The sequence below is a fragment of the Mustela nivalis genome (genome assembly GCF_964662115.1).
Source record: "Mustela nivalis genome assembly, chromosome: 10".
Taxonomy (NCBI): Eukaryota; Metazoa; Chordata; class Mammalia; order Carnivora; family Mustelidae; genus Mustela; species Mustela nivalis.
Window position 1 is genome coordinate 8,319,495 of NC_139029.1, and position 27,172 is coordinate 8,346,666.

General features: G+C 50.8%; 1 protein-coding gene across 3 annotated transcripts in view; it reads left to right on the top strand.

Moving 5' to 3' along the window:
- Positions 1-24,872, top strand: part of VPS13D (vacuolar protein sorting 13 homolog D) — a 252,275-nt gene extending 227,403 nt beyond the window's left edge. For all 3 annotated transcript variants that reach the window (XR_014299363.1, XM_082685387.1, XM_082685388.1), the window contains 3 exons: positions 11,456-11,587; positions 19,675-19,915; positions 21,920-24,872. Coding sequence is in view for 2 of the 3 variants with exons in the window: in XM_082685387.1 (XP_082541513.1) it covers positions 11,456-11,587; positions 19,675-19,915; positions 21,920-22,051 (505 nt within the window). In the remaining variant the exon portion in view is untranslated. The remainder of the gene's footprint in view (positions 1-11,455; positions 11,588-19,674; positions 19,916-21,919) is intronic.
- The last annotated feature ends 2,300 nt before the right edge of the window (positions 24,873-27,172 follow it).

Consider the following 27,172-nt stretch of genomic DNA (forward strand, 5'->3'; position numbering starts at 1 on the left):
GCACCGAGGTGCTTGGCGAACCCGCCTCCTGGTGCCAGCTCTTGCCCCTCCCTGCCTGCGTCCGATGACCCTCAGCCCTGCTGTGTCCTGTGGCACGAGAGCCGCTCCAGCCCACGTCGCCCTCATGCGCTGATTAGACAGGAATCCACGGATCTGTTGAGTGCAGTGTTTAATGTGACACAGATGTGGGACACACTGCAGATCTTTCTGCTTTTACAAATTTTCAGCTTTTTGCATTTCATCAGTGTTGCTTATTATTTACAGAATGTAACCTGAGACAGCAGAACAGATTGTAATTTTTTTTAAAAAAAGGTTTGGGGGGTGATGGGCCCACAGGGGAGCTGGGAGGGAAAAAATCCAGTAGTGTGGAATGTTGCTTGCTGTCCAGACCAAACAAACCAGTTTGCCAAGGGTTGGTGGACTGTGGCGATCAGTCCCATTCATGTTCACACTGGCAGCGTTTAATTATAAAGCAGCGTGACCTTCTTATCGCCAAATAAAGAACAATCTTTTGTCCCCGGCTCGAACGTCGCGGCACCAACCAGACACGCAGCTTTTGTAGGGGCCCCCGAGGGTATCACGGAGCTGCCAGCTTGTGTCCTGCTTCTGTCCTGTCCACAGAGAAGGGACGCCATGGAACCCGTGGAGCCCACTCCCCACTCCCCACTCCGACACGTAGAGGTTCTCCTTGCCTCATTCCAGCTCCGGCTTTCTACCCAGCTGCTGTGGCAAGAGCCAGGGCAGGAAAAATCTCTTCTTTTGCCTGAAATTCCAGGATACTCTTGAGGCCCCCAGAACGATGGGCCCGAGCCAGTCTGACCCAAGTTCAAAGAGAAGGTGCCATCTCGTGTTGCCGGAGGGCCAGATTTGACTAGAGGTGGCCCTGGCTTCTGGGAAGGCTCCGCCGCAGGTTCCGTTTGATGACAAACAATAAAAAAGCACCAGCTGGTCACAGAAAGATGAGGGGGTCATGGAGGGGCCGCTTCCTTTCTGTTTCTAGGTCAATGACTAAAACTTAGGACTGAGCTCATAGAAGCCGTACAAAACAAGCCTTTGAACAGAGTTCTCCCTGGAATTTGAGCTAGCACAGAGAATCAGTCACCTTGGCTGGAAGGTTCTGAGCTGTGTAAGCACCGAGTGTCGAGACAGGAGGACACGGGGCCTCTGAACAGCTTCAGGAGGGCCAGGCCCCACTCTTCCTTCTGTTGGAAGAGTGCAGAGGGTACGTGGTCCCCCAGGGCCATCAGGTGGCTGTCCCGTGGCTCCCTGGGAGAACACCACTGAGGCAGTAACTTTGTGGCATACCCCCGCGAGGGAAGGACCCGTGTGCCTGTGCTCCGGGGGTTCCTGGGTCATCTGTCACCAAGTCCCCACCTTTCTCGAGCTTAGACTACCCCCGCCCGCCCCCCTGCTGCCTCGGCTGCAGCAGCAGCAGCTCCTGCCCTCCTGCCACGGGTGCCAACACAGTCTGGTGGTCATCGGTCCATTTATTGTGCCTGCCTGTGCCGAGAACTGCAAGGGGTGCTGCAGTTAAACAGTGCATTGGACAGAAAACTCTGGTTCCATATTGATTCTGTTTGACACTTAGCTCGCGCTTCAGGCCACGACTGGCTTCAGAACGCAAGCCCCCTCCCTGGGAGAGGTTGGTGACGGGGGGGGGGGGGGGGCATTATCCTCCCAGGGTCTCAGTGTGACCCTCTGCGACCTCCAGGCGAAGCTCAGGGCCTGAAACAGAGCCTGTTTGTCCCTGGGAGTGTGGGAGCTGTGGGGAAACTTTGAGTCTCCTGACGGGTGTTAGTTAATCTTGCGTCTGGTCTGGTTCTGAGGCATCTCCTCCTGTTCCCTCTTTGTCCTTTTCCACCACCACTCCCCGCCACCCATACTCTGCCTGATGTCAGAAGGTCGTACAGAACTTCCGGCCTGGATCAAGGGGTGGGCTTGAAAAAAACAAGCAAACAAATGACAAGCAGCCCCTAGGTAGGCTGCCGCACCCCATTCCTGCTGTGGTCACGGGGCAGGCCCTCCGCACAGGAGCATGGGGCGGCCGCGGGCCGGGGGTGAGCCGTGCTGAGGGCCCGTCCCCAGCGCCTCTTCAGGGCAGCTCCGTTTCCAGGGTGTAGGCAGGTTATCTTACAAACGTCATTTAGGGAAAGCGTTCTGCCACTGAAACGTTCTAAAAAACCTCTGTTGTGATGAATGACAATGTTCCAAAATTCCCCGTTCCAATTTTAGACTTTGCCATTTGGTGTGGTTTAATGAGCCACGCAGTGGGTTAGCTCCAGCTCTTTAAGGACACAGGATGGGTGGCGCCGGCCAGGTGAGTGCCCCCTCGGGCAGGGCTGTTCCTTCCCGCGGACACCTGTGCATCCGATCACCCCACCCACTGCTTTTGCGTCATTCGTACAGATTCAGCAAATCAAGTTTCCGCAGTGATTTTCAGGCTTCCATTTTAAATCTAAACTTTAAACATTGTGCATTTTGGTATTTTCCATTGAGGAAACACCCAAGAGTTCTGAATAAGGGTAGGGGAGAGGGAGACAACCTTTAATGAGGAGCTGTGTGCCAGGCACTGTGTTATGTTCTCTTCGTGTGTTATCTCGGCATTATCAATCAAGCAAGCAAGTTTCATATTCCCATTTGTTGATGAACAAACTGAGGCTGCCAGCAATCTAGTAACTTCTTCAAGATCACTCACTGAATAAGTGAACGGACTGGGATTTCAGTCTGTGTCTTTTTCCAAAGGCTTGCGTTCTTCCCCGTGCAACCATTCTCCGAAATTTCATCTTTCTCTTAAAAGAGATCAACTTTTGGGAGAAGGTAGATAATATAAAGATTAAAGAAAGAAATTAGTAATCATTTGCCAGAAATCAGTCTGGAAAGATCTGATTTATTGGTTTAATCAGCTTGTTATCATTAGTATTTACCCTAACTGGCCACAAAATCAAGTTTACCAGGAATTGTGTGCTCCGGCCCAGGTGAAATATCTTGGGACTGACATTTGAGGTGACAGGTTAGCAAGGAATTTGCCAGTGGCTTGAGAGATTCCTGTAAGCAGTACATCCTGATTCAGAACGCTGTGTTTAGAACACAAACAAAGCTTGTGGTGGTCAAATACCTCGATTCTGTAATGATGTTGAAAGTCGCAAACCACTTTTTAGCTGTCTGCTATTAAAAAACAAAAACCAAACCAGAACAAAAAAGCAACCCCTGGATGCATACAGAAAGGCATTTTAATTTTAGGAAATCCGAGGCTCTATCAGGCCATAATCTAACTATAATGTTAGCCACTTGATTGGAAATCTTAATGAAGCCGCTGGCTTTGCCCCTCCCCCAGCCTCATGAACAGGTAGGCTCACCCCCGAGGCAGTTAGTTGCCTCCAGGAAAGAAACTTTCCAGTAGTGTTGTTCTTAGAGGTTAAATCCCCGCAGGCCTATCTGTTGGCATGAGTCCTACCAGCTGTCACTGTTGTAATGTCATGGGGTCCCCAAAACATGTGTTGGGTTATAGGAAGCCTTGACCCCTATAAACAAGTCAGGTGTGAATCCCACTGATGGGAGAGAGCCCAGCCCAGGAAATGTCCCCACTGCAGGATGTCAAATTACTGAAACCTTCACGGCGATAGGAATGTAATTGCTAACGATTTCATGAATCAGCATCTTTCCCACATTTTTCAATTGTGACAATACAATGCGGAACTCTAGAGAGAAGGAAGTAGAATGTTAACAAGAAAGCAGAAGGAAAAGGGAAATATTTCTGTCTAAGGCAGTTTCGCCAAAAAGAAAACTAACTGAGAAGGATTAGCTTCTGGACCCAAGCCCATCCCGGCTTCAGCGACCTAAGCTAGGTAAGGGCCTGCCTTGGTACCCACGGCGTGCTCCACGGGTACGTCCTCGTCGCCATCACCGTCCCAGGCAGCGTTTTGTTGATCACCTGTCACGTACCAGGCACTGTTATGAGCGCTTAGACGCATTATTTACTCCTCACAACAACCTCATTATTAGCATCCCCATTTTACAGATGAGCAAACCAAGGCCCCAAGAGGTTAACTTGCCACAGGTCACTGTTTGTAAGTGGTGGAACTGGGGTTCTGACCAAGAAGCCTGGCCGTGGAGCCTGGCCACTCCCCGGGGGCCCCCCCACCCCCCGCTGCATTAGAATTGCTGCCTTCTGTTTATCTTCTACGTTAGACTCCAGCAGGGTCCCTGGAAACTTGATTCATCCCTGTCTTCCCAAAGGCCTGGCACTAGCCTCTGTTGGTGATAGTTCAGGAAAAGTCATTACATGGGGTGGGGATGTGGGGACAGAGGAAGACACATGCCCTTCCAGGGCTCGGAGCAAGCTCGCTTTTCCGGCTGCCTTACTTTGGACCCTTGGTTTCATTCTGCCCAACCTATGTTTTTCACATTGAGAATCCAAATTGTCGTAGCATTTGCTACGATGGTTTGAATATTTGGTGCAATCTTCTGGGTTCAAGGTTCAGTGCAGCAAGAGCTCAGCAGTTATTAGTAAACCAGTGGATTGAATGCTATCTCAGTAGGTTCTAGAAAGTGGATTTCTGTTTGTCGTGGAACTGAGGGGACGAATTTCTCATGTGAACTGAGCCAAATGTTAGAGGCCTTCATCCTCTCACAGAATCTCCTCTGATTACAGTTTCCACTGAAAGGAGTAAAATCTGTGGGGGGGGAATGCTTTCCCACTTAGTCTTCGGAAGTGAGCACAGTAGGGACGAGAGGGCTAGAGGTCAGGCTGAGGTGGGACTCATGGTGCGGCGGGCTTTCCTGAACTTCCAGACACGACCACAGTGGGTATGGGGGGCAGCTTTAACCAGTCGGCTAAACTCCGTTCCGGGGCTGAGTATTGTTTAGACAGACTGTTGAGTCCTTTTAGAGAACTGACAAATGTTTGGTTGAACCACTCAGTCAAGAATCCCGGTATCTTGGAGCTGTCATCCATTAACCGTACTTGAAGAGATAGTCTGGGTTGACCTTCTGTTCTGAGCTTAACTGTTTGTGCTCAGCTGAGCACAGTATATATCTGTAAGATATTTAATTAAAACAAAAGTCTCGGACACACACATCAAGTAAATGCAGGCACAATCCATCACTCTGTCGGGGTCAGTACACACAGCCCCGAGGAAGATGGCAGTCATGGGTGAATAAACATTCTGTTGTAGTAGGAAGTCACGTGTCTGACACATACACTTTCTCCTCATTTACTGGTTGTTTTTGAACCTCCCTTGGTTGATAGACATTGGCCATGACAAATTTCTCAGCCGACTAATAGCTTAACTTAAGCTGTACGGGGGTATGGGTCTGTGTGTACAGCATCTGTCTTCAACCAATCGAGCTATGACATAGTTACTCATCAGATCAACGAAGAACAAATCATGGGTGGCCACTGTTGACCCTCGGGCTGAAAGGCAAGATCAACCCAAGTGGAACTGGTTAGATCTCCCGGTGTCACCTTGTTTGGATTTATTGTTGCTTAAAGAAAACGACGTGAATTGTTTTCATTATCCTCATCGTCGGTTCGAGGCCGCCAGGGTGTGTCAGCCGGCAGCGACCAGATGCAGACCTACTCTGTACCAATCACGCTCACCGGGTGGATATCTGCCGTGTATGAGCCACTGTGTCAGCAGCCCCTTCCCTGGGGGAAGAGTCCTCCATGCCGCACAGCCGACTCTCTGACATTTTCATGGAGTTCAAAGCTCAAGTTCATTTGGTGCTGACATTTTGGATTAGCTGGTTGACTGGAAGGCCTGCTTCTTTCTATACACTGTGAAATTTATAAACCGCAGCAGCTGAGAGCTTAAAATGGCCGACAAACCCCCAGCTGGCAGCAATTAAATACACCACAGACCTTTGGCTAAACAAAGGTTTGCGGAGGCAGAGTTGCTGCATATGCACTAAACAGACTTGTGTTTTAAACCATCTTTTATGTCAAGCGTTAGTAAGAGACGCCGTCAACTAATGAGAGGTGAGTGGGCGGGGTTTTGCCACGTCTTGTGTAGTGGAGGGTCAGTCATCCCTGGGGCCAGGGTGCCAAGACCCTGCCCAAGGAGCAGCACACCCCGACAGGGAAGGTGACCTAGGGATAGGGAGCAAGGCCAGCAGAGGAAGCCAGAGGTTGGCCCCGCAGTGGTGGGCCAGCGGACCTTAGAAGACGACCCTCCCACTAGAGCATCCACTCGCTCCATTTCCTGTAATGGCCACCACCGTCCTTTAGGTGGAAAAAGAAAGGTGGGCATGAGAAGGAAACAACAGGAGGGGCGCCTGGGTTGGCTCAGTCGGTTGAATGTCTGCTTTCGGCGCAGGTCGTGATCTCAGGGTCTTGGGATCAAGACCCGTATCGGGCTCTCTGCTCGGCAAGGAGTCTACCTCTCCCTCTCCCTCTGCCTCCCCTACTTGTGCTTTCTCTCGCACTCTGTCTCTCAAATAAATATTTAAAATATTAAAAAAAAAAAATCAGGGTGCCATTTTGTATCCATTCGAGTAACCAAACCTTGAGAATCTAGACCAGTACTGTTTAACATGCAGTTTAAATTTAAATTGATTGTAACTACATTTACTTTATTTTATTATTTATTTATTTATTTGACAGAGACACAGTGAGAGAGGAAACACAAGCAGGGAGAGTGGGAGAGGGAGAAGCAGGCTTTCTGCTGAGCAGGGATCCTGATGCGGGGCTTGATCCCAGGACCCTGAGATCAGGACCTGAGCTGAAGGCAGATGCTTAGTGACTGAGCCACCCAGGCACCCCTAATTTAAATTACATTTTAAAAATGCAGTTCCAAATAAATAAGTAAAAATTCAGTTCCTTGCTTACACTAGCAACTTTCCAGTTGGTCAGTAGCCGTACTAGACAAGAGGCTGTGTTGTTGGACGGGTTGTCCTAGATGGTACCAGGTGCTGGGAAGGATATGGATTGCGAGGCTTTCTTCTGTGCATTGTTGGTGGGAATGTAGATTTGAAAACAACCTAAATCGTCTTGTCAGGTGAACATTCATGCCTGATGATCCAGCAAATACCTCCTGAATAGATGTACCCGAAGCAATTCTTCCCTCCTTTCATCAGGAGACATTTACAGGAATGTTCATAGCAGCCTCCTGTGTAATAGCAAAACCTGGAAATAGCCCATGTACCATCCACAGGGAAACAGATGAATCATAGTAGATCCTTACGATGGAGTAAGAGAAATAAGCAAGTACGATAAATGGGTTAAAAATGCACACGAAAGAGGGGCTGAATCTTAGCAGTGTGACTTAAAAGGAAGAAGTAAGCCCCCAAACATAAAAAGGCAGTGACATCCTTTTAAAGACTAGAACAGCTGAAGCCAAAGAATATAATGAGACTCTACCAGAGCGTATGTTGACAGGTACTAAGACTACAGGAAGAAGAGACGCAGAGGAATGCTAAGTACAAGATTTAGAATCGTGGCTGTCTTAGGTGGGGGAAGAACAGGGGGTGGGAAGGAACAGCAGAGGACCACACAGAGACATTCAGGTTATGGTCAATGATGGCGTTTGTGGGTTGGGGATGGTGGTTTCCCGGATGTTTATTATACCATCTAAAATAAAGAAAGAAAAGGTCAATGATGACAGTGGGCCTTGAACCAAGGATAATGATGAGCCGAACCTTAAAACGCGGTTTAAAGGAGAATAGAGTCCTTTCCTTCCAGGCGCTCCTAGGCTCCCAGGGAGCACGAATGCAGGGAAGTGACTTAAGAAGTGTGTCTCAGAAACAGACGTGCCGTGATCCTGAGTCCAACGGATGAACAAACAGGATTGCTGTTACTGATAGCCCCGCCGGTTTCAAAGGGTTATTGGAATTTAGAGTGCTCTCGTCAACAGATGGACAAAACAGTTCCATCACCCAGTGGAGAAGTTCACTTTAAAGTTTTTGCTGGCTTACAAAGTTTGAAAACACTAGCTTATGGACTTACGTTCATAATTACTTGATTAAGTTTGGTGCCGGGTTTGTTCACACGCAGCAACTTTAAGTGCAAACGCGCGCGCATGCACATACCGCCTCCAGCCTCCAGCTTGGGCTTTCGAAGTTAACATTCTAGATGAGTTTTGGAGAAGAAAGGATAGTTTTTGAGGTACCAGCAGCAACAAAGAAATAGGAGCTTTGGGGAAGAATTCCTTTAACCCCTTTGTGCTCCTTATGAGAGTATCTCTAAACCACACTTTCTAACAGCCCCTACAGTTACAAGACTATAAGGGAAGACTGTTTCCTTCCAGGACAAAGCTGAACTCTTTTTTTCTTCTATGTCCACGTGAAAAATAAACCTTGAATGCCACAGTGGGCTGGTCCAGTCAGCTGTGTCTGAATGCTATGGCCAGCTGTCCCGTGGTGGTTGGTTGGTCACAGAACGAGGACCTTGGAAGTGGGAAGACACTTTGCAACCTGTTGGGGAAGACAAATAAGAAACTTAACGGATAGGCCGTATAGACCCACAAGGGAGCTACTTGACTTTCCAGTTCTCCGGTGTTTGGGTGGGCTTATAGTTTACTTCAGACATGTGTTGGGAGTGGAGGTGAGGCTGAGTCAGGGAAATTTGGGGCAGATCCTGAGGGATGCCATGGAATAAAGAGATAACTATATGCACCGAACAGCTGTTTGATAATGTGATAACACGGGGCACTACTGTTCTGTAGTTGTTACAAGATGCGACTTCTGGGAGCTCAGGTCCAGAAACAAGCCTCCTTTCTTTGACTTCTCTGGCTTCTTTGGATCCCGCCAGAGAAATCTGGGACTCGTAGTCTTCCTCTCGCTGGTAGCAGGCTGTTCCCACTTTGGGTACTAATGAAAAGATTGTTTCTTTTAGGGAAAGTACATGTGTTAGCGAAGGCATTAATTTCATGACTACGCCTTCCTGCCCTGTCCTTCGTTTTGACCAGTGTATGTATAAACACACCCTTGATCCTTCTCTCTGGAAGATACAATTCTAGCTGGTTCATATTTTGCCTTAACTTTGTCGACCTCCAAGGCTCAGAACCTCTGGTCTTCAAACTCTCCACCAAAGTTTGTACACCACTTTTACTTTTGAGTTCCGGTGAAAATGGCCCTTGGCCTGCCCCCTGCCGCCGACAATTGCATTCATTCATTTACTCAACTCGTGTTTATTGTTTTCAACCACAAACCGGGTACTGTTCTCGATCCAGGATAGCAGTGACTGAGACAAAGTCCTTTTCATGCATGTTCCAGGTGGGGAGCCTAGCAGTTAAGCAAATGTTTTATCTAAGTGGGACGTGAAGCAAATGTACTTGGGACACATGGCTAGCTTGGTCTAACGTGTATTTGAAGAGCATCATTCTCGTTGCTGTGAGGAGAACAGACAGGGTGCAAATAGAATAAATTACAAGACTGTTGTCGTAATCCATTGCACATCTGGAGATGGTTCGCTAGTTATAAATAGAGATGGAGAAGTTGTTGCAGTGGGGGTCTGTGTGAGTGTTGAACCCGCAGACCTCCCAGTGGATTGGGAAGATGGGGTGAGAAGTGTCAGGAGGAAATCTTAACATTGGCAAACTGTGGGGAATGGGCCCCGTCCTGTTCCTCTTGGAGGGAGGGGCCTTTGGGCTTCTACCCCAATAGCCTGAACCTCTTCCAGGAACTTCATGGGCAGCAGGATAGTAGAGAGAAGGACGCCTTGGGAAAAGGACCCTTCATCAGCCCTTCCTGGGCAGGGCTTGGAATGACAGTAGTTGTCTCCCAGGCAAGGTGACCAAAGCAGGGCTTTGCTGCCCGGGAAAGGGTACCACGCTCCCTCCCCGTGTTTGGCCAGCATCGCCCAAGCAGCAGCTGGCCGGCTTCTCCACTGTGGCCCTGCAGCGGCTCCGTGCACTGCCCTCCCACCTTCAGTCAAGGGTGAGCATGTAATTGGCCAACCCAATCTTGAGGCCAACAACACTTAAAGGGCCTAAATCTTGAAGAAGAAATTGCGACTATGTATAGTGGGCATATGTAAGTACGTGTAAAATTTTTTTACCCATTCCCTTAGTACAGATCACTGAAACTTCTAACCAATCTCCTTACATTAGTGGTATCTAGGGCATCCTTAGTCCAGAACTCGTACAAATGTATTACTGGATTTCTGGCTCTGGCACATGTCAGACATTAACCAGGTATGGGACTGCACGCATCACGGCCCGGAGCGGAGCGTTGACCTGGGCCCAGGAGCACTTCGCAATGTCCCAGTTTCGCCACTACGTCATTGCATGGCCTGTGGCAAGCTTCTGGCTGTTTCTGTCCGTATTACTACCCTAGTTTGCCCTCTAGGGTACTTCTGTGCCCTACTTCTGTGCAAGTAGGTCTCTGCACTGCCATTATTAGTGCATGGCTCAGAAAGGCTGATTCAGTTCTGATTCAAGCCTTATTCCTCTCTGTTCGCTGTGTCTAGAGAGGGATGTTTTGCTTCAGTGGAATCCAGGAACAAATAATGAAAAGTACAGTGAGTACAAGGCCGAGGACAGACCGGCACACTCTTATCAGTCATCTGAAATATGCACAGCCTTTCCAAGACAAATACGGACTCCTGTTTCTAGGAAAACACCGAAAAGTACTTATCAATTACCCCGTATATGGTTTGTGGAAAAAGACAACATCAGCCTACCCTGAAAGCCATGGCAAAGCAGATTCCTTTGGGCAACCAACCGCCGAATGGCATGAGTTAGAGCCGCTGCAGAATCCCAGACTGTGGCCTGGGCCCCGTCCATGGAGCCTCTCCTCGCCCTCCCAGGATTCCTGTGCCCAGGCCCTCCCAAGAATCCAGAAGCCTGGCATGTGCTTCCTAGATGCCCGGGCCCCCACACTGTTCTTCCTGGCCCTTCCAAGTCCAGAGAGGTGCCTCTCCTAAAGATTCCTAGAAAAGTGGGATTTTCCCAAGTAGAAGTTTCAATAACAGCAACAGCAGGAGCCATCCCATCCGGCACAGGCTCCGTGGGGTATGTGTCCTCCTATTTTATGGAGAAAACTGGAACCTGGTCTTCAAGAATCTAACTCGGTTGTCCATGGTCGCCCAGTCAGGAAACGGCAGAGGCAGGGTTCTTGTCAAAACCAGAGTTTCGGGGCACCTGGGTGCCTCCGTTGGTTGCCTAGACAGGCAGACGCCTTTGACTCAGGTCACGATCTTGGGGTCCTGGGATCAAGCCCCGTGGCCGGGGGGGGGGGTCCCCTGCTCAGCCTCTCTCTCTCTCTCTCTCTCTCTCTCTTTCTGCTCGCGGGCGCTCTCACTCGCAAATAAATAAATAAAATCTTTAAAAACAAAACAAAACTGGAGTCTCCAGCAGCTCCCTCCTAGTGCCTTCACAGGTGAGGCTGCAGCTTGTTGCCCGTCGCTAAAGCCAGAGTGTGCCTTGTATGATGGAGTGCTTTTTATTTCGGATGAGGAAGGGAGATCCTTTAACCATAACACCTAACCTCCCTGCTTGATGTTCCCTTCCCCGTGCAGGACTCAAGCCCAGAGGGTTCGGAAGCCGCGCTGCTGCACCGGGCCCCAGGGGCTGCTGCCCCGCTACTCGGAGAGCCAGGCGGAGGGGCAGGAGCAGCTCTTCAAACTGACGGACAACATTCAAGATGAATTGTAAGTGGGACACCGGCCCTGTTGGCTCCCTGAGCTTGTTGTCTCCTCTGTCTCGGAGTCTGAGACATTTCTCTCGTCCCGAGTGCGCCGTGTCTCTTAGACCCTGGCACCTGTCCAAGATTCCGTGGCCCAAACATCCTACAGGTGTCGGTAGAACTGCTTGTCCAGAGTCTTTAACTCAAAGCAGGGGTTCTCAAACTGAGCTCCGCAGCGGGACCCAAGTGCTTTGTTTCTCGGAAATGGCAGTCCCTTCCTGGTGTGTTCAAAGAGAAGATAAGGAGTAAAACGTTCTCAACGTTGAGGCTCTTCTTCTGTGTAAGATGTTCCGGAGCTCTGATGTTCTGCCGTTTGCTGCAGAACAAAACAGATAAACAGATGGCAGACCACAAGTAGCTGAAAACTAAAGAAAAGCGATCTTTAAAACATTGTTTTGTTACTCTTTGAATGCTAAGCCTTACATACCTTGGGTCTTGCGGTGTTTTCAGTTAGTGAAATTATTTCAAGTTGATATGATAGCTCTCAGTATATCGCTATTTTAGCATATTCTGTAGACACCCTTTTAAAAGGCTATTTATTTATTTATTTATTTGACAGGCAGAGAGGCAGGCAGAGAGAGAGAGGAGGAAGCAGGCTCACCGCCGAGCAGAGAGCCAGATGCAGGGCTCGATCCCAGGACCCTGAGATTATGACCTGAGCTGAAGGCAGAGGCTTTAACCCACTGAGCCACCCAGGCGCCCCTGCAGACACCCTTTTAGCAGAAAAGGCTCTGTGACTTAAGTTGGTATTAGAACCACCGGTCAGAAGGTGTTTGGTTATGCCTAATGAGTAGCAAAATGCTCGCTTAATTTCTTTTAATGCTTATTTATCTCCTTTAAGCTAAAGCTAAGACAGGAAGGCTCTGAGGACCGTGAGTATTTTTGGGTTGATGGAGGAGTATCTGAGGCAGAGGTTAGTTCAGGATAGCCATTATTGTCATTGTTAGAGACAGTGCTAAGCTGACCTCATCTCCTATTTTTATAGCAATATTTGAATGGAGACATCAAAAATTAAGTCCAGAAATCATTTGCTGCTTACTGGATCGGATGGCTTCTTCCCAAATGTGTTTTGTATAACCCAAACCCCCTGCAGTGTTACTGGAAGGGCTTTTAAGGATGGTGGTGTGTTACATGGCTTGAGCTCCGGCTGCCATAAAAAAACACCATTTTCTTACAGTTCTGGAGGTTGGGAAGTCCAAGATCAAGGCACTGGCCAGTTTGGTTCCTGGTGAACGCTTTCTTCCTGCCTTGCAGATGGCCAGCTTCTGGCTGTGTTCTCACACGGCAAGAGCAAGCAAGAGCTCTGGTGTCTCTTAGAAGGACACTAACCCTGTAGGATGGAGACCTTACCCGTTGTGACATCATTTAACAGTAATTCCTGGCTTCAGTGTAAGGATTCTGCAGGGACACAATACAGTCCGTATCATGCTTCTTTTTAAGTCTAGGCCCATGGGCCTAGACTGTTGCAAAACCCACACTCCCTGGGAAGCTTCACTCCGGGGAGGACTTTCTAGTCCTGCTCCTTGGGGAGGATTTAGTGGCTCAGCTGCCCGGTTATGCTGCTTTGCTGATGGAACTTTTGGATGACAGGCCCAGAGAGTCCTTCCTTGGGTCCGGCAGAGCAGCACTGGGATTTCTGTCTGTTCCATTCTCTAGACCATCCTTAGTACCTGGAATGGTTCCTGGCACATAGTAGGCATGCAGTAAATATTTGTTGAATGAATGATAGCTGGAGAGTGGCGGTGTCGCATTATAGTAATACGCATTCACCTTGCCATCTTTTGGGGGTTTTTTGGCCAAAGGTTGAGATTATAAATGATTGTACGCTGTGCTTTCAATTTCCTCCCCCACTCACCCCTACTTGGTTCAAACCGTCTCTGGCCCTTACAAAACTCATTTTCAGTAGAATGGCATGCGCCAAAAACACAAGGGAGAAATTGTGTGGTACTGCTAACCCAGGATTGTTCTCAGTGAGACATGCACATTGAAAACAGAGCCACGTACGGCTGGAAACTGGAATCAAACTGAAGTCAGTAAAATTGATTTCATGAAACTCTTGAAATTCATATGAACTGGGGAAAGATATTGGGATGAATGAGTTTTGACTCTAAAGATGAAAACCATGTGTTGCTACCCAAGGTTGTGGGTAAATCTCGCCAGTGAATTTTGAAGAAAGCACATGACCATGGCCTTCCTCGGTACAAGGAAGAAGTCATCAAGGAAGCCAGCAAATTCTCTGAAGTATCCTAGGTTGTCAGGCTGGGTCTTCATGGTGACGTGAACATTAGAATCCTCACTTTGCAAGAAAGGGGTTTTCAAGAAAAGCACACAAGTGCCAAATTATACCTCTGACTTTTATCCTAGAATTGTAATTAAAAACATACTTAAAGACCTAATTATTTGCATATTTTCCTTCAGAGTTAACCCCTTAAAAGGGTCTTTAATACCTTGCTCTACTGTTCTAACTAAATGTTTCCACATTTTTTTCCAGTTAGACTCACTGTTTCACTTCTGGAAAATGTTGTGTAATTACTTCCTGATGTAGTGAAAACCCCACAAAGTCCCCAGCGCCGTGGGCACTTCAACTTTGTCCTCCCAGGTCAAGTTTCATTTAATTTTTCATTTTATTTAATTAATTAGTATTAAAAAGATAGTTACTGACAGAGGATTTCGGGTCTAGCCAGCTGAAAAGGCTTCGGTTTCAGAAGAATTGACTGTTTCTTTGGTATGTTGCAGACTTACCGTTGCTTCCCATTCTTTATAGTTTGGGTTTTGAAATAGGATCCTGGGTTAAGATGATGTTAAAGTAAAATTTGTCCCATCTGATTAAATTAATTTTTCCTTATAACTAGGATCTCATCTGTAGCTAGAGACCTCATTTTCATTTAAAAAAAAAAGAGAGAGAGAGAGAAGGAAAGAAAAGAAAAAAAGTCACTATTTTATTTCTAATACTTGATCACAAAGTGACACACCAGTATCGTAAACATTAAGGTGGCTCTTAACCTGATCAGAATGGGTGCCTGTGAGGCGCCCACGTGACCTGGCACTATTCTGGAGCTCGACGACTGGATTGTATTTGCAAAATGTCATTTCAGAAAGTGACATTTATGAGATTTTTTTCCCCCTCTTAATACAGAGAAGTATAAAAAAAGAACAGAAAAACAGCCTGTAAACCCACCAGCCAAACCAGTTCTTTCTCTGATGAAAGAAGCACAGGCACGTGGTCAGCACATTGAGAGCACAGAAAGAAATGAACTCAAGAGCAAATTCTCCTTTCTTGCCCTCTTTGTAACCATACTGTTTATGGTATTTTCGGTCTCGTCTACCCTTCTTCACAAATTGCAGATAGAGACAGAAATCAGAAGTTTTTTTAGAGCGCAGGTTATAGTGTTGATTCTAACAGCATAGAACCATCAATGTAAACGTTATAGCAGCAGATACAGCTTGAAAACGAGAACAAAAAAAGACCCTTTTGAGCAATGGGATAAAATTCATTTGCTTCCATTTTCCAAACTGGATCATAATCTGTCCATAACCATTGACACTTAGGGAATTGGACATTCTTTGCTATGCCCCTGAATGAAAATTTGTATGTGACAGATCAGCCAGCTGTGCTGAAAAAAGTTAATGGCTTGACTCTATCTGTAATAAGTTAGATCAAGAGTTCCAAGAGAGTTTTGTAACTTCACTTCTGGGTAGAATACAGTCCCAACATAAAAAGTTGCATGTGCTCGGGCAGACTCCCCTGGATCTTACAATGTAAATTCACTGTCATTTTGTAAAACTACCTAGCGCGTCAGTGTGTCGAATGCTGCTCTGTGCCAGGGCGAGTGAGAAGTTTTTTTCTTTCCTTGACGAGTTCGCAGTCTGGCAGGGGAAGCAGGATGGTATTACTAACCAACTATAACGTATGATTGCTTTGAAAAAATAGAAGTGTGAGCTGTGTGTTATGAGGCCTCAAGGGGAAGTGATTAATTTATGCTTGGAGAGCCAGGAAAGGCTATGGATGGTTGACCTGGTCCAACAGGATGAGGAGAATTGTGCCTGGGAGAGGAGAGAGAAAGCCCCAAACAAAGAGAAGGATTAGTGCTGGGCACAGGCGTGGAGGCGGCAGAGTTCCTGGATGGTTGGGGTCCGCCGGGTGTGGTGGCAGGTGGCCCACAGTCCAGATCCTAAGAGCTGTACTGAACTCGCCTGTCCTGTAGGCAGTGGTGAGATTTTGAAGAGGACCCCACTGAGAATTACATGTTCACAATGTCACCTTGCCGGCAGCAGAGAAACGGATCACAGTCAGAGACACGCGACAGGAAGGCAGTAGGGGGGCCGTGGGCGTGGTCCGCGCCAATAGTGGGGGGACCCCAGTGCAGATGGTGGCTGCAAACAGGAGTGGGGGGACAGAGCTGAGGTGGTTTGGGGAGGTGGCATCAGCGCTGACTAAATACAGAGTTGGAGTGAGGAGGAGATGAGAGTGACCTCTGGGCCACTGGCTGGATGGAGATGTGGCCCAGTGTGCCAGGCAGGCCGAGGGAGGAGGGGGCTGGAGGAAGGGGCAGCAGCCCGGCCGAGCACGTGCTGAGCGTGGGGACCGGTGGGGGGTGTGCGCAGAGAACCTCTGGGCTCTTAACAGGTCAGAGGCTAGAAGGGTGTGCCCAGGGTCCCCCTGAGACCACACTGGCTTTCGTCCTGTGCCATCCCGTGAGGTTTTACCACAGTCCCTTCATTTGTGGGCCAAGAGCAGCCCTGCGTGAAACGGGCTTGTTCCAGAATGAACAGTGGGAAGCCCAGTGTCCAGACACAGCTCCAGAGCGGCCGTGGCGCCGTGAGCTGTGTGAGCAAACGCCGCACCTCCCGAGAGAAGCAGCTTCTGCAGGTGGGTGGCTAGGAAGGGACAAAGTGCTGTGGCTCTGAAGAAAGGGACAGAGGATGGCGCTGCTGGCAGAGGGGAAGGCCCGAGAGCGCTGCCTTGGCCGGCTTCTCCGGTCACCCCGAGCTGCGGCTCCTCTCACAGACGAGGGACATGTTTCGGATCTGTCTCCACAGCAGGGGACCTCTAGTCTAGAGCTGAGCGGTAATCATCCTAGATGCTGTAAAGGAGACGAAGAGGAGGAGGAGGAGGAAGAAACCCGGGGCACTGGCGGCAGGCGGTAGGGGTGTTGGCACGCGTCAGGAGGGAAACCGAGAGGCAGAGCTGTTTGCAGTGTCAGCCGCTGGATCCTTGCTCGGGCGGCGCCGGGGACGCGGCCCCCGGCCATGGCTTCACTCTCTCCGTTTCTCCTCCTCTCACTTGCACCGGCTCTGATCTGCTCTTGATTTGAAAAGACTTCAAAGAGTTGATGCACGTGTCCAGAGGGTGTGATTCCCAGTGGTGGCTTCAGGGTCCGAATGGGGCCCCTGGGCACAGAACAGAGGTCTGGCCATGAATTCTTCAGACTTTGCCACTTGGTGAAGAACCTGGCAGATAGCGTCACCTCTGTCAGATGAAGAAAGCGAGCCACAGGGACGGCAGCTGGCCTGCGCAGAGTCACCCGGCCTGGCAGCCTTTCCTCCTCTGTGACAAGTGCCACCATCGAGCCTCCAAGCCCAGAGCCACCCTTCCTCCCGCGGCAGCTCTGGCTGGACTAAGGACTTTGCCATCTGTGGCATCTTGGAAAGGAGTCTATTTGAAAGCCTGTGAAAGTGTTCCAGTGTGGAAAGTGCACTAATAATGTCAGCCACCCTGGCCTGGGCGCGAGAGCAGCTGCCCGGATGGAAAGGTCTGGCTTTCTAGAGGCTGGGCCTCCGTGTCCGCTACGGCAGGTTCCAGACAGGTGCGAGTGGGGGTAAGGGTCATGGGGTAGGTCCATCCGCACTGGACCAGAGGAGAGGAAATAACCTCAGCTGGATTTTTATTTTTTATTTTTTAAAGATTTTATTTATTTGAGAGAGAATGAGCAGAGTGAGAGAGACCATACAAGCAGGGGGAGAAGCAGAGGGAGAAACAGACTTTCCGCTGAGCAGGGAGCCCGGTACGGAGCTCGATCCCAGGACCCTGAGATCATGACCTGAGCTGAAGGCAGACACTTAACCGCCTGAGCCACCCAGGCGCCCCTCAGTTGGATTTTTAATGCACATTCCTGCTCTCACCCCCAGGCAGTGGCCAATTTTGGGGTCTCATTTGGGAGCCCATTGCATGCCCAGCCCACCTGTACTCAGAAACCATGGACGGTTTGCAGTTTTCATCTCAGTTGCTCAGCAAGTTCTGGGCCTGTGGTGCTTCCTGTCTGCGTCAGGATGCTTTTGTCATCTGTCTCTCTCTCTCTGTCTCCCTCTGTTTCTCCTTTCTTCCCCCTACCCTGGAGGAGCTTTTGGAGATTCCTTTCAGTTTGATTAAGCGATAACGCTCCTGCCTTGATACTGTCAGAACCTAGAATGTGGGAAATTCTGCACTAAGCGGCCTGAACACCAAAAGCTGCCGGGTAGTTCTGATTTTGGCATTGAGACTTTACAAGTCTGCATTCTTGGCATTGCCAACCAGTTAGAATAGAACAATAAACCCCAATTTTTGTCATGCAAGGCTGTAATTAAAATGGCAACTGGAACAGACGGATACTTACTTGAGTACGTAGGGGGTGGCTGACTCGGTGGTGGTGGGCTCTCAGAGAGACGCGGGGGTGTGCAATGTGGACCCCCCCCGCTCCTGCATCAGCCTGGAGAGCCACGTCCGTGTCTGGCCGGGCTCTCGAAGGTAAGCAGTTCAGCATTCGAAGGTGGGGGCGGGCGTGGAACATTTCCGTGAGGCTTCCTGGGGAAGTGGGAACCTGGAAACCGTCAGGTGGGGAGGCATAGGTCTGAAAGGAAAGTGGCCGGGGCCCCAGCGGGCAGGCGGGTGCCCTCCCAGCAGCCGTTCTGGGACCGATGAGAAACAAAGCCATCGTGGGACCCCAGTCCCCAAACAGTTCCAGTGGGAGCTTCGGCTCAGCGGCTAGTTTGGAAATTCCTCTCAGGACATCAAGTCCCAGGGGGCCGGAGCTTGACAGCCAGCCTGTCGTCAGCTCTTAGTATGCTTGCCGTCATCTGGTCTCTTTTGCTGTCCTTCGACGTGGCCGCCCCATTGTGGCGGGCTGTCACAAGATGCCGCGGAGGCGGCCAGGCCCCGGAGAGCTGCCGTGGCCGTTTCCAAGGGTCACTGCCCTTCATTCAGGAGCCGAGCTGAAAGGTCTGACGTGCATAAATTTCCACTTTAAATCTGGGAGCTCCATGGAGGAAGAGGAATGGGATATTTTTTTCCAAGTGGCCCTACTGCCCCTCCAAGTAATGACTGAACATTAGTCAAATCAAGACTACAGCTTCAGAAAGCACTTTCTAATTTATTAGACTTTTCTGAACATGCAGCGGCGTGCTCCGGGTTCCCGGTCACTGAGGTGTGGAGCCGAGGCCTGGCTGCCTCCCGGGACAGCCTCAACAAGGACGGAGGCGGACGTCGCCTTCCCGCACCCGCCCGCTTGGGAACGGAGTTTAAATCCGAGTCGTCGCCCCCCCTGCCCCCACCCTGCACCTCCACCACGCTGGCCGCCCGCGACTTCCAGGCCCGGCCTTCACCGCCCTTCATTAGCAGTGAACGTTGTCAGCAGCTACTTTGTCAGTGGTGAAAAGTTTGTATTTTCCTCTGTTGTGTCCAGCAAAGCCCGGGTAATGTCATGTGTCCTCTGTGCCTTATGCTCCCCAAAAGCTCTCCCTGCGAAAGCCCCCTGCCCCACAATGCAGTGTCAGGATATAGAGTTTCTCTTGGTGATGCTGTTGGTGGTCATCACGAGCTGCCTTTCTCGGGCAGCCCCGTGTAGGGAGCCCCCGTGCTGTACAGCCCCGGGAGGTCAGTGACACCTTTATTCCCAGCTTGCAATGGGGAAACTGAGGCTCGCGGTGTAGTAGACGTAGGGGAGCCTGGACTCAAGGTCAGGAGCCCACAGCACGCCTCCTCCCCTCCTGTCGGCTCGGTGAGCAGGAGCAGCCCCGCCATCGGGGGGCTGAGGCTCCTCTCGGGGCGTCACACTGATTTTCCCCCTTTCTCGGCAGCTTCATCGCCGTGGAGAACATTGACAGCTACTGTGTGCTCATCTCCTCCAAAGCCGTCTACTTCCTGAAGAGGGGCGACTATGTGGACCGAGAGGCCATCTTCCTGGAAGTCAAATACGACGATCTCTACCACTGCCTCGTCTCCAAAGACCACGGGAAGGTGTACGTGCAGGTGACCAAGAAGGCAGTGAACTCAAGCAGTGGCGTGTCCATCCCTGGCCCTTCCCACCAGAAGCCCATGGTGAGTGCGCCGCGGCCCGTCTCCTGAGCTCCTGAATGGGTGTATGCGGTGGTTAAGAGACAGAAAAGAGCCCTCGAAGGCTTACGCTTTTCACCAGGCACTCGTTTTAGGTTTACGCTGGGCTGTTCTTAGTCCCCGGGGGTTCTGCTCCTCAGTCCCACACACAGAAGGAGCTCGTTGCGCGTTAACTGGGGCGATGCTGCGCTCCCAGCTCCACCAGGAACTACCCAGCCCCTGGGCCTCCCCTGCCCATCGACAACAGTGTGGCCAGTAATGCTGCTGTAGCGAGTGGTCAGGACCTACCCACATGACACGTGGGGGTTTTTATTCCTAAAATGGGACTCTGCAGTGCGTGGCCCTGAGTTAGCGCGCACACTGGCTTCTCGGCTGTTTCTCCTGGGTCACAGTCACAGACTTGTTTTTCTCTGTGGAGAAGCAGTGTCTAGCACAGGCCCTTCCCCAGAATAAATTCTAAATAAATTTTCCTAAATAAAATGGATAGATTGCCTCCAAAGGGTACAAAGTATTGTCACGGCAGGACTTTCAAGTAGTAACGTTCCCATTAGTCACCAGCGTGCATTAAAGATCTGCTGTGTGACCCGCTGGACAGACACTGAGTGTTTCCTGAGGGTTATGTGGCGCGGTGCCATTGGTCCCTCTTGCCTGGTAAGGAGGCTTGGTTTGGGCCCGTGACTCGCTCCAGGTTATATGGGCAACGCTGGGAGGAACTGGGGTATAAGCCTGGGCGATGTGACTCCGGAGCTGGCGGTCTAGACCCCTTCGCTGCCTCCACTCAGAGAAACCGTTGGCTCTGCAGAAGCGCGTGTGGGAAGCTCACCACCTCTCGCCGTCCTCGGACTTCTTCGCAGGCTCTGCGAGAGCCCGAGGTGTTAGTCGTGCTCAGTTTTCACCTGGTATGCCAGGATTTTCAAAGCCACATTCAAGAATGATGGGCCCTTCAAAATGGCCCTGCTTGCCCCTGGCTCCCTCTACAGATCGGAAACCACAGCCAACCTTCTTGGGCCTCTCTCCTCAGGAATCCCTCGACCTTCCCCTGCTCAGGAATGCAGTCGGGTTTGGCTTGGCTTGTGCACGCTCCCCTGGGGTCGTTGGCTTAAATCAGGGCTGGTAGATTCACAGAGTTAACACCCAGAAGTTGAGTGTTTCCACAAGTTCCTCTTGATGGTGGGGAGCCTTGCCCAGCCACGCTTTTGCTCCTCTCAGGGCAAGGGAGGAACTAGGCATTCTTGTCCCTCTATGACTTGTCACTGGACGTTAGAGGTGGGTCACCATGGTGCAATCCTTCCTTCTCACTCTTGAGCCTCAGCAGACCCTCGCCTCCTCAGAGCTGAGGCCGGTGCTCCCCTCCAGGGAGTCCCAAATGTCAGGTGACTACCGCTTGGCCACCCAGTCACCTGGGGTGTATGTTAAAGATACAGATTCCAGGAATCTCTCCCCACCCCCACATCTGGAAGCAGCATTCACCAGGAACAGGCCCTGGAAATCTATCTTTCTTTCTTTCTTTCTTTTTTTTTTTTTTAAAGATTTTACTTATTTATTTGACAGACAGAGATCACAAGTAGGCAGAGAGGCAGGCAGAGAAAGGGGGGAAGCAGGCTCCCCACTGAGCAGAGAGCCCGATGCAGGACTCAATCCCAGGACCCCGGGACCATGACCAGAGCCGAAGGCAGAGGCTTTAACCCACTGAGCCACTCAGGGGCCCCGTCTGGGAATCTTTCTTAAAAGGAAACTCATACCAGGGGTGCCCAGATAATTCAGTCTGGTCTGACTCTGCATCTCAGCTCAAGGTCGCGAGTTCAAGCCCCAAAGCGGGCTCCATGCCGGACGTGGAATCTACTTTAAAAAAAAAAAAAAGTAAACCCATACTGTTCGGGTCTGCCACCAGGCTGGGAGCCGATGCCTGGGCCAGTTGAATGGTCCACATCCTGGGATTTGTTTGGCCACACCCCTGGGGCGTGTTACTGATTCTGTTCTGTTCTCCAGGTCCATGTGAAATCCGAGGGCCTTGCTGTCAAGTTATCACAAGAGATAAACTATGCAAAGAGCCTTTACTATGAACAGCAGCTTATGTTAAGACTCAATGAAAACCAAGAGCAGTTGGAGCCGGATTCCTGAGAGGCCCCGGCTGCCCGAGAGACGCTCCCAGGCACCCCAGATCCATCAGGAGGAAAGGCCCTTCGGCTGGGCCTCAGTCCAGCCAGAATAAGGTTTGGGGGACGATATCAAGAAACAAGGGGAAGATACAAGAACAAGTGGAAACCATATTAATTTGTGGGTGGGGTGGAGGGTTACTTTAGATTATGGGGAAATAATTTTCAAAAGGTTTTTGTTGAATAACGTTAAAAAAAAAAAGTGTACTGAGATGAATCTAATTTTTAGATTGCCCTGTATTTTGTTAACATGTATATAGGTACAACTGTGTGTTTGTAAATATATAGGAGCATTTCTGAACAGGGCCTGTGATGTGTGTAAAGGTTTGTTAACTGTAAAGTAATATAAAATTATATTGGATCTTTTATTGCACTAATTCTACACATCTAATTCAGGGTACTCTCTATAAAAAGGCATTCTTGAAAGTTGAAGAATGTTCTGTGTTAGTTTTGGAAACCAGAGAAGTCGCAGGAACAAAGATTGAGTGAGACTGGGGTGCTCTGGTGGGCACCTTGGAATCCCGGGGCCCCCGAGGCCAGGTGGGGCAGCCCGTGCCCCAGAGCCGGAGCCAGGCCCTGAAGGAGAAGCAGAACGGTGGCTTGGAAACCCATCTTTTACTTATTTCCCACCTCCACTTCGTTTTTCCCTCCATCTATTTGGCTTTCTCCTGACTAGTCTTGCCCAACTTTGAGGTAAATTGTGTTCTGTTCACTGTGGGTCTAAGTGTGCGTGTGCACACTCATGCACACCAGCATTGTAAGTTTTTCTTGGGTTATCATCAGAGAGGGTCAGTTTGAAACACTGGTAGGCTCTGTTGATTTAGAAGGAAAAACATCTCACAGAACTGTTTGTTTTAACAAATCAAAAATCCACAGACTTCTCAGAAGTCCCCACTCAGAAGGCTCTCCTTTCTGGGCAACAGCAGGGAGGAGGTCCCAGGACTCTTTCCTTTCGATAAAGCCACAGGCAGGTACCACAGCTGCACAGCCCTGGGGTCAGCAGTGGTAACACCAGACGAGAAGGGACAGAGTCTCGGGAAAGGGAATGAAATCTGAGTATTAAGAAAAGCTGTTTTGTCCAGTTTTCATGGAACCAAGATTTGGCTAGAACATCTCTTGTCCTTGGTCTTAAGTTCCAGCCAGTTAGCAAGGCCTGCTAGGAGAGCCCTCTTTCTCCTGGGGCTTGTTTTTGCTGTTTCCCTGGGGGGGGGCTCCCTCCAGCATGAATGACGAGCTTTGTGATTTCTTAATTTTCATTTTGACAAAACTCATCGGTCTCGACGGCCTCGTCACACAAAGCCGAGGTCGAGACGCACAGCATCAGCAGATGTGTAGAAGGTTTTGGTGTTTGGAAGTCCTGACCCAAACCCTTCCGCGACGCAGATGAAGCTGATCTGTCCACCTCACTGGCCCTCCCCTGCACGTGTGCACATGTGTGTGCATGTGCGGGCACGTGTGAGTGTGTTTTCAAAGAAGCCGAGGGGAGCGTTAGCACCAGTGCTCGAGAGCTTTGGCCCAATAGTGTTTCCAGGGATCGTCGTAAACTCCAAGGTCTGTGTATTCTTCACGAGCTCTAAGTTGGTGGACTGCAAAATCGGAACTTGGCTCGTGAAGGGTTGGGGCGGATTTTGGTTTGTTTGTCTTTGCTGGGGGGCAGTCACGACCCTCCGCTCACACTCGAGACCCACAGCAGCGCGGCCCGGTGTCACCTGCTATGGGCCCCCCCCCCCAGCCTCCCCAGCTGTACCCCACTTTTGCCATCAGTGACCCACCGCCAGCCGGAGACCACGATCTCCTAAAGATGAGACTCTCAGAAGGGCTTATTGTTTGCCTCCGTGAGCCTTCTGTCGCTTTCTGGAATGAAGTCAGTGGGATTTCGTGTGACCGAAGCGGACGGCCCTCAGCCCCTGGTGGCAGCTGGGATGCAGGAAGCCGGCCGAGGGCTGCGCCGAGCAGAGCTGCTACCCACGGGCCACCAAGAGGTGTTGCGTGCGGTGCCCTCCTCCCGGAGCCCTTCTGACCTTAATCGGCTCTAGAAACAGTCACTCGGCCGGTGGATTGTGCAAGTCCTCACCCGGAGGAGCCTGAGAAGACGCTAGAGCTTCTGGGGCTCTCTGCCCTCGCCCCCCCCCCCACGGGAAGGCTTCAGGGGCCTTGGACTGAGCCTCCTGCTTGGCCAGGAAAGAATCAAAGCCCTGAAGGAAATAGGCCCTGCCCCAGGCCCCTTGAGTGCCTGGTTTCTTTTTCAATTGGTGTTTAGCCCGTGATGTCTAAGACTTTGTTATGATAATTTCTCCTGATTTTCATGCTGTCCCAAATACACAGTTTCTCTCTGAGAAAAGTAAAAGAAATTGAATGAGGAGAAATTGGATAAGGAGAAATCAAAAGCCATCCTAATTCCCGACCCAGCACAGTCGGCCAACCCACAGGGCAGGGCAGCCAGAGCTGCGGCCTTGCCCACCGGGAGCACTGGCCTGAGGGAGGCGCCCGCACACCCCCTGAGGGGGAGGCAGCCCTGTCCAGCCTCTGCGGCACAGCCAGCGGCCTGCTGGGGACTCACCAGGATGTTCAGAAGGCTCTAGGGCAACCTTTTTTTTTAAAGCATCATCTGTGCCTCAAAATACCATAGTAGCTGCTTGATAAAACCTGAAATTAAATTAACTGGTTCTCTACTGTGTAAACATGATTACTTACGGTCACCGATCTGTTAAGACTCTTTCATCTGTTCCTCATGTCAGAGTCGTTATTTTTCTTCCTGTGGAATAAAATGCTTTATTGACTTCCCAGACAAGTCGTTTGCTTCTGGTCTTTTGGTGTTCATAGACTCTAGAACCATCGCCGGTGACTAGTGCCACACATATTACAGCGTTCACGGTAACACGCAGCCTCTCCCCCTTGCTCCCCGCAAGCACACTACAGGGGCAAAGCCCTCACCTTGACGAAACCCTCAGCTTTCAGCCTCTAGAGCCCGGCTTTGTGCGGGCAGCCCTTCCCCTCCCCCCACTCTGGTGACTGACCCGGCAGGGTCTCTGCCAGTTGGAAGTTGTCATGTCCGCTGAGGAGAGGGGGCTTCAGGGGGAACAGGTTTAGAGCTCACTTTGTATGTGCTAAGTTGAAGGTGCCTCCTTGACGCTGCTGGAGCCGGAGCTCGAGAGAGACGTCCAGGCCCGAGGGGACTCCTGTTGGGTGTCCTCAGCATCCAGATGACCCATGGAGCCTGGATGAAGTCCCCAGAGAGGTAAGTCGAGTGGGTCTAGCAAAAAAAAAAAAAAACCCAGATCTGAGCCTTGGGGCTCCCCAAAGTTTAGAGTATGAGCAGGTGGAGAGGAAAATTCAGCAGGAGTGTCCAGACACAGGCCTGAAGCCCGGAGGGTTTGGATCCTAGAAGCCGACTCCGGAAAGCTTTCAGAGAGGAGGGAGGAGACCAGGTGCTTCTGCTAAGTCGGGTCGGATGAGGAGCAGCAATACTGGGTCCCAGCCCCGGGGTCCGTGGAGTGGAGAAGGGGAGAACCGGACGGCATCAGAGCCCAGAGGAAAATGGAAGGAGGGTCGGGGGGACTTGGGTTGGCAACAAGGAATATCCACAACCTTGTGGAGTAACCCGGCTAGAAATGGAAGGAGAGAAGCAGCGGGAACTTCGAGAAGGGTGAGGGGTGATCATACGGGAAGGCAGTCAAAGGGGAGGAGGGAGAGGGAGACAGGCCAGGAAGAGGGGTAGATGTGGTGGAAACTTAAGGACATCTTCGTTTCCTTGTTTCCGTTGCTTCTCCTTGGTCACATGAGCAGAGAGGGAGCACGGACGGACGGACGGACGGACGGGAGGTGACAGAGATCTGGAGGAAGAGGGAGGGGCGGGAAGACAGACATTTGAGATCATGGGAGAGTGAGCAGACCAGGGAGGTACGGACAGTAGGTCAGCCAGGAAACATGAAAGGCCCATTCGAGGCTGGGGATCATTAAACGGAGACCAGGCAGCCTGGTTCTGGTTTTCTCCAGCCGCACTCAGCGGCATGATTCAGCATGGAACAGGCAAAGAATTGGATTTAATTGAGAACTGTCCCCTCCTGCCCATTCAGATGTTCCAGCCACCATGGCCCACCGGAGCTCAACAGGAGAGCCAGCCAGAACCAAATGTCAAACAGAAATCTGAGCGCTCAGGGAAGAGAAGGGAGGGGCTACACTTTCCAAACCAAAGCCCACAGCCAAAGAGTGTGCCTTTCCAAGTGGGAGAGACTCTAGGAGCTGTGGCCAAGGCCCCGAAAGGCAGAGCACGCAGCTAGAATAGTTCAGGGACTCCGGGGCAGGGGGGGGCGGTGTTGGAGGACCAGCTGTCCGAACCCTCCGGGCCTTGGAGAAACCCAGCACCGAAAGGGTGTGTCTGTGACCTCTGCCTCCCTCCCAGCCCCGCTCACCACTGTCCACAGGGAAGGCCAGGTCCTGCCCAGTTGCTGCTGGTCCAAGCTTCCTTTCTCGGGCCAGGAGATGATTCGAGAATCCATAAACATCAGAGGGAGAATATGCTTCTGGAGAAACCTCCTGAAACTTTTTTAAAATTAGCTTAGATCTTTTTCATCGAAAGGCAAACCAAAAAGATGATGTCACATTCCCGTGACCGGATGAAAGCAGGTAACGCAGTATTTGCCCCTTTCTGCCCCCACATCTCCCCCTCTGATAGCCTCGGGCAGCGCCCGCCTCCTCCGGGCGCGCGTCTGCTCACACGTGCTTTCCCGGCGTTTCTTTCCACCAATGTCGGAATCCCGGACACTCTTCTGCAGCCTCTCCGGGTCGCCAACGAGTGGTGTGAACTGTTCCCTCAAACTCTGCGTATCAGCATTTCTGTATCAGATTCAACTGCTTCCATGTGGATGGGCTCTGGCTTCACCTTGGGGCCACCGCGCCCCACAAGCCCAGAACAAGGCGGCCATAAGCATCCTCCTGTTTCCCTTCATGTCCATGCGGTAGACGCCCCGGGCGCTGATGCAGTGGGGGGTACACACCAGCAGGTCCCTTCCCAGACCTGCTGCTCCAGTCGGAGGGCCAGGCATCCACAGCGTGGACCCGTCTGATGGGCACAGACTGGTGTCCC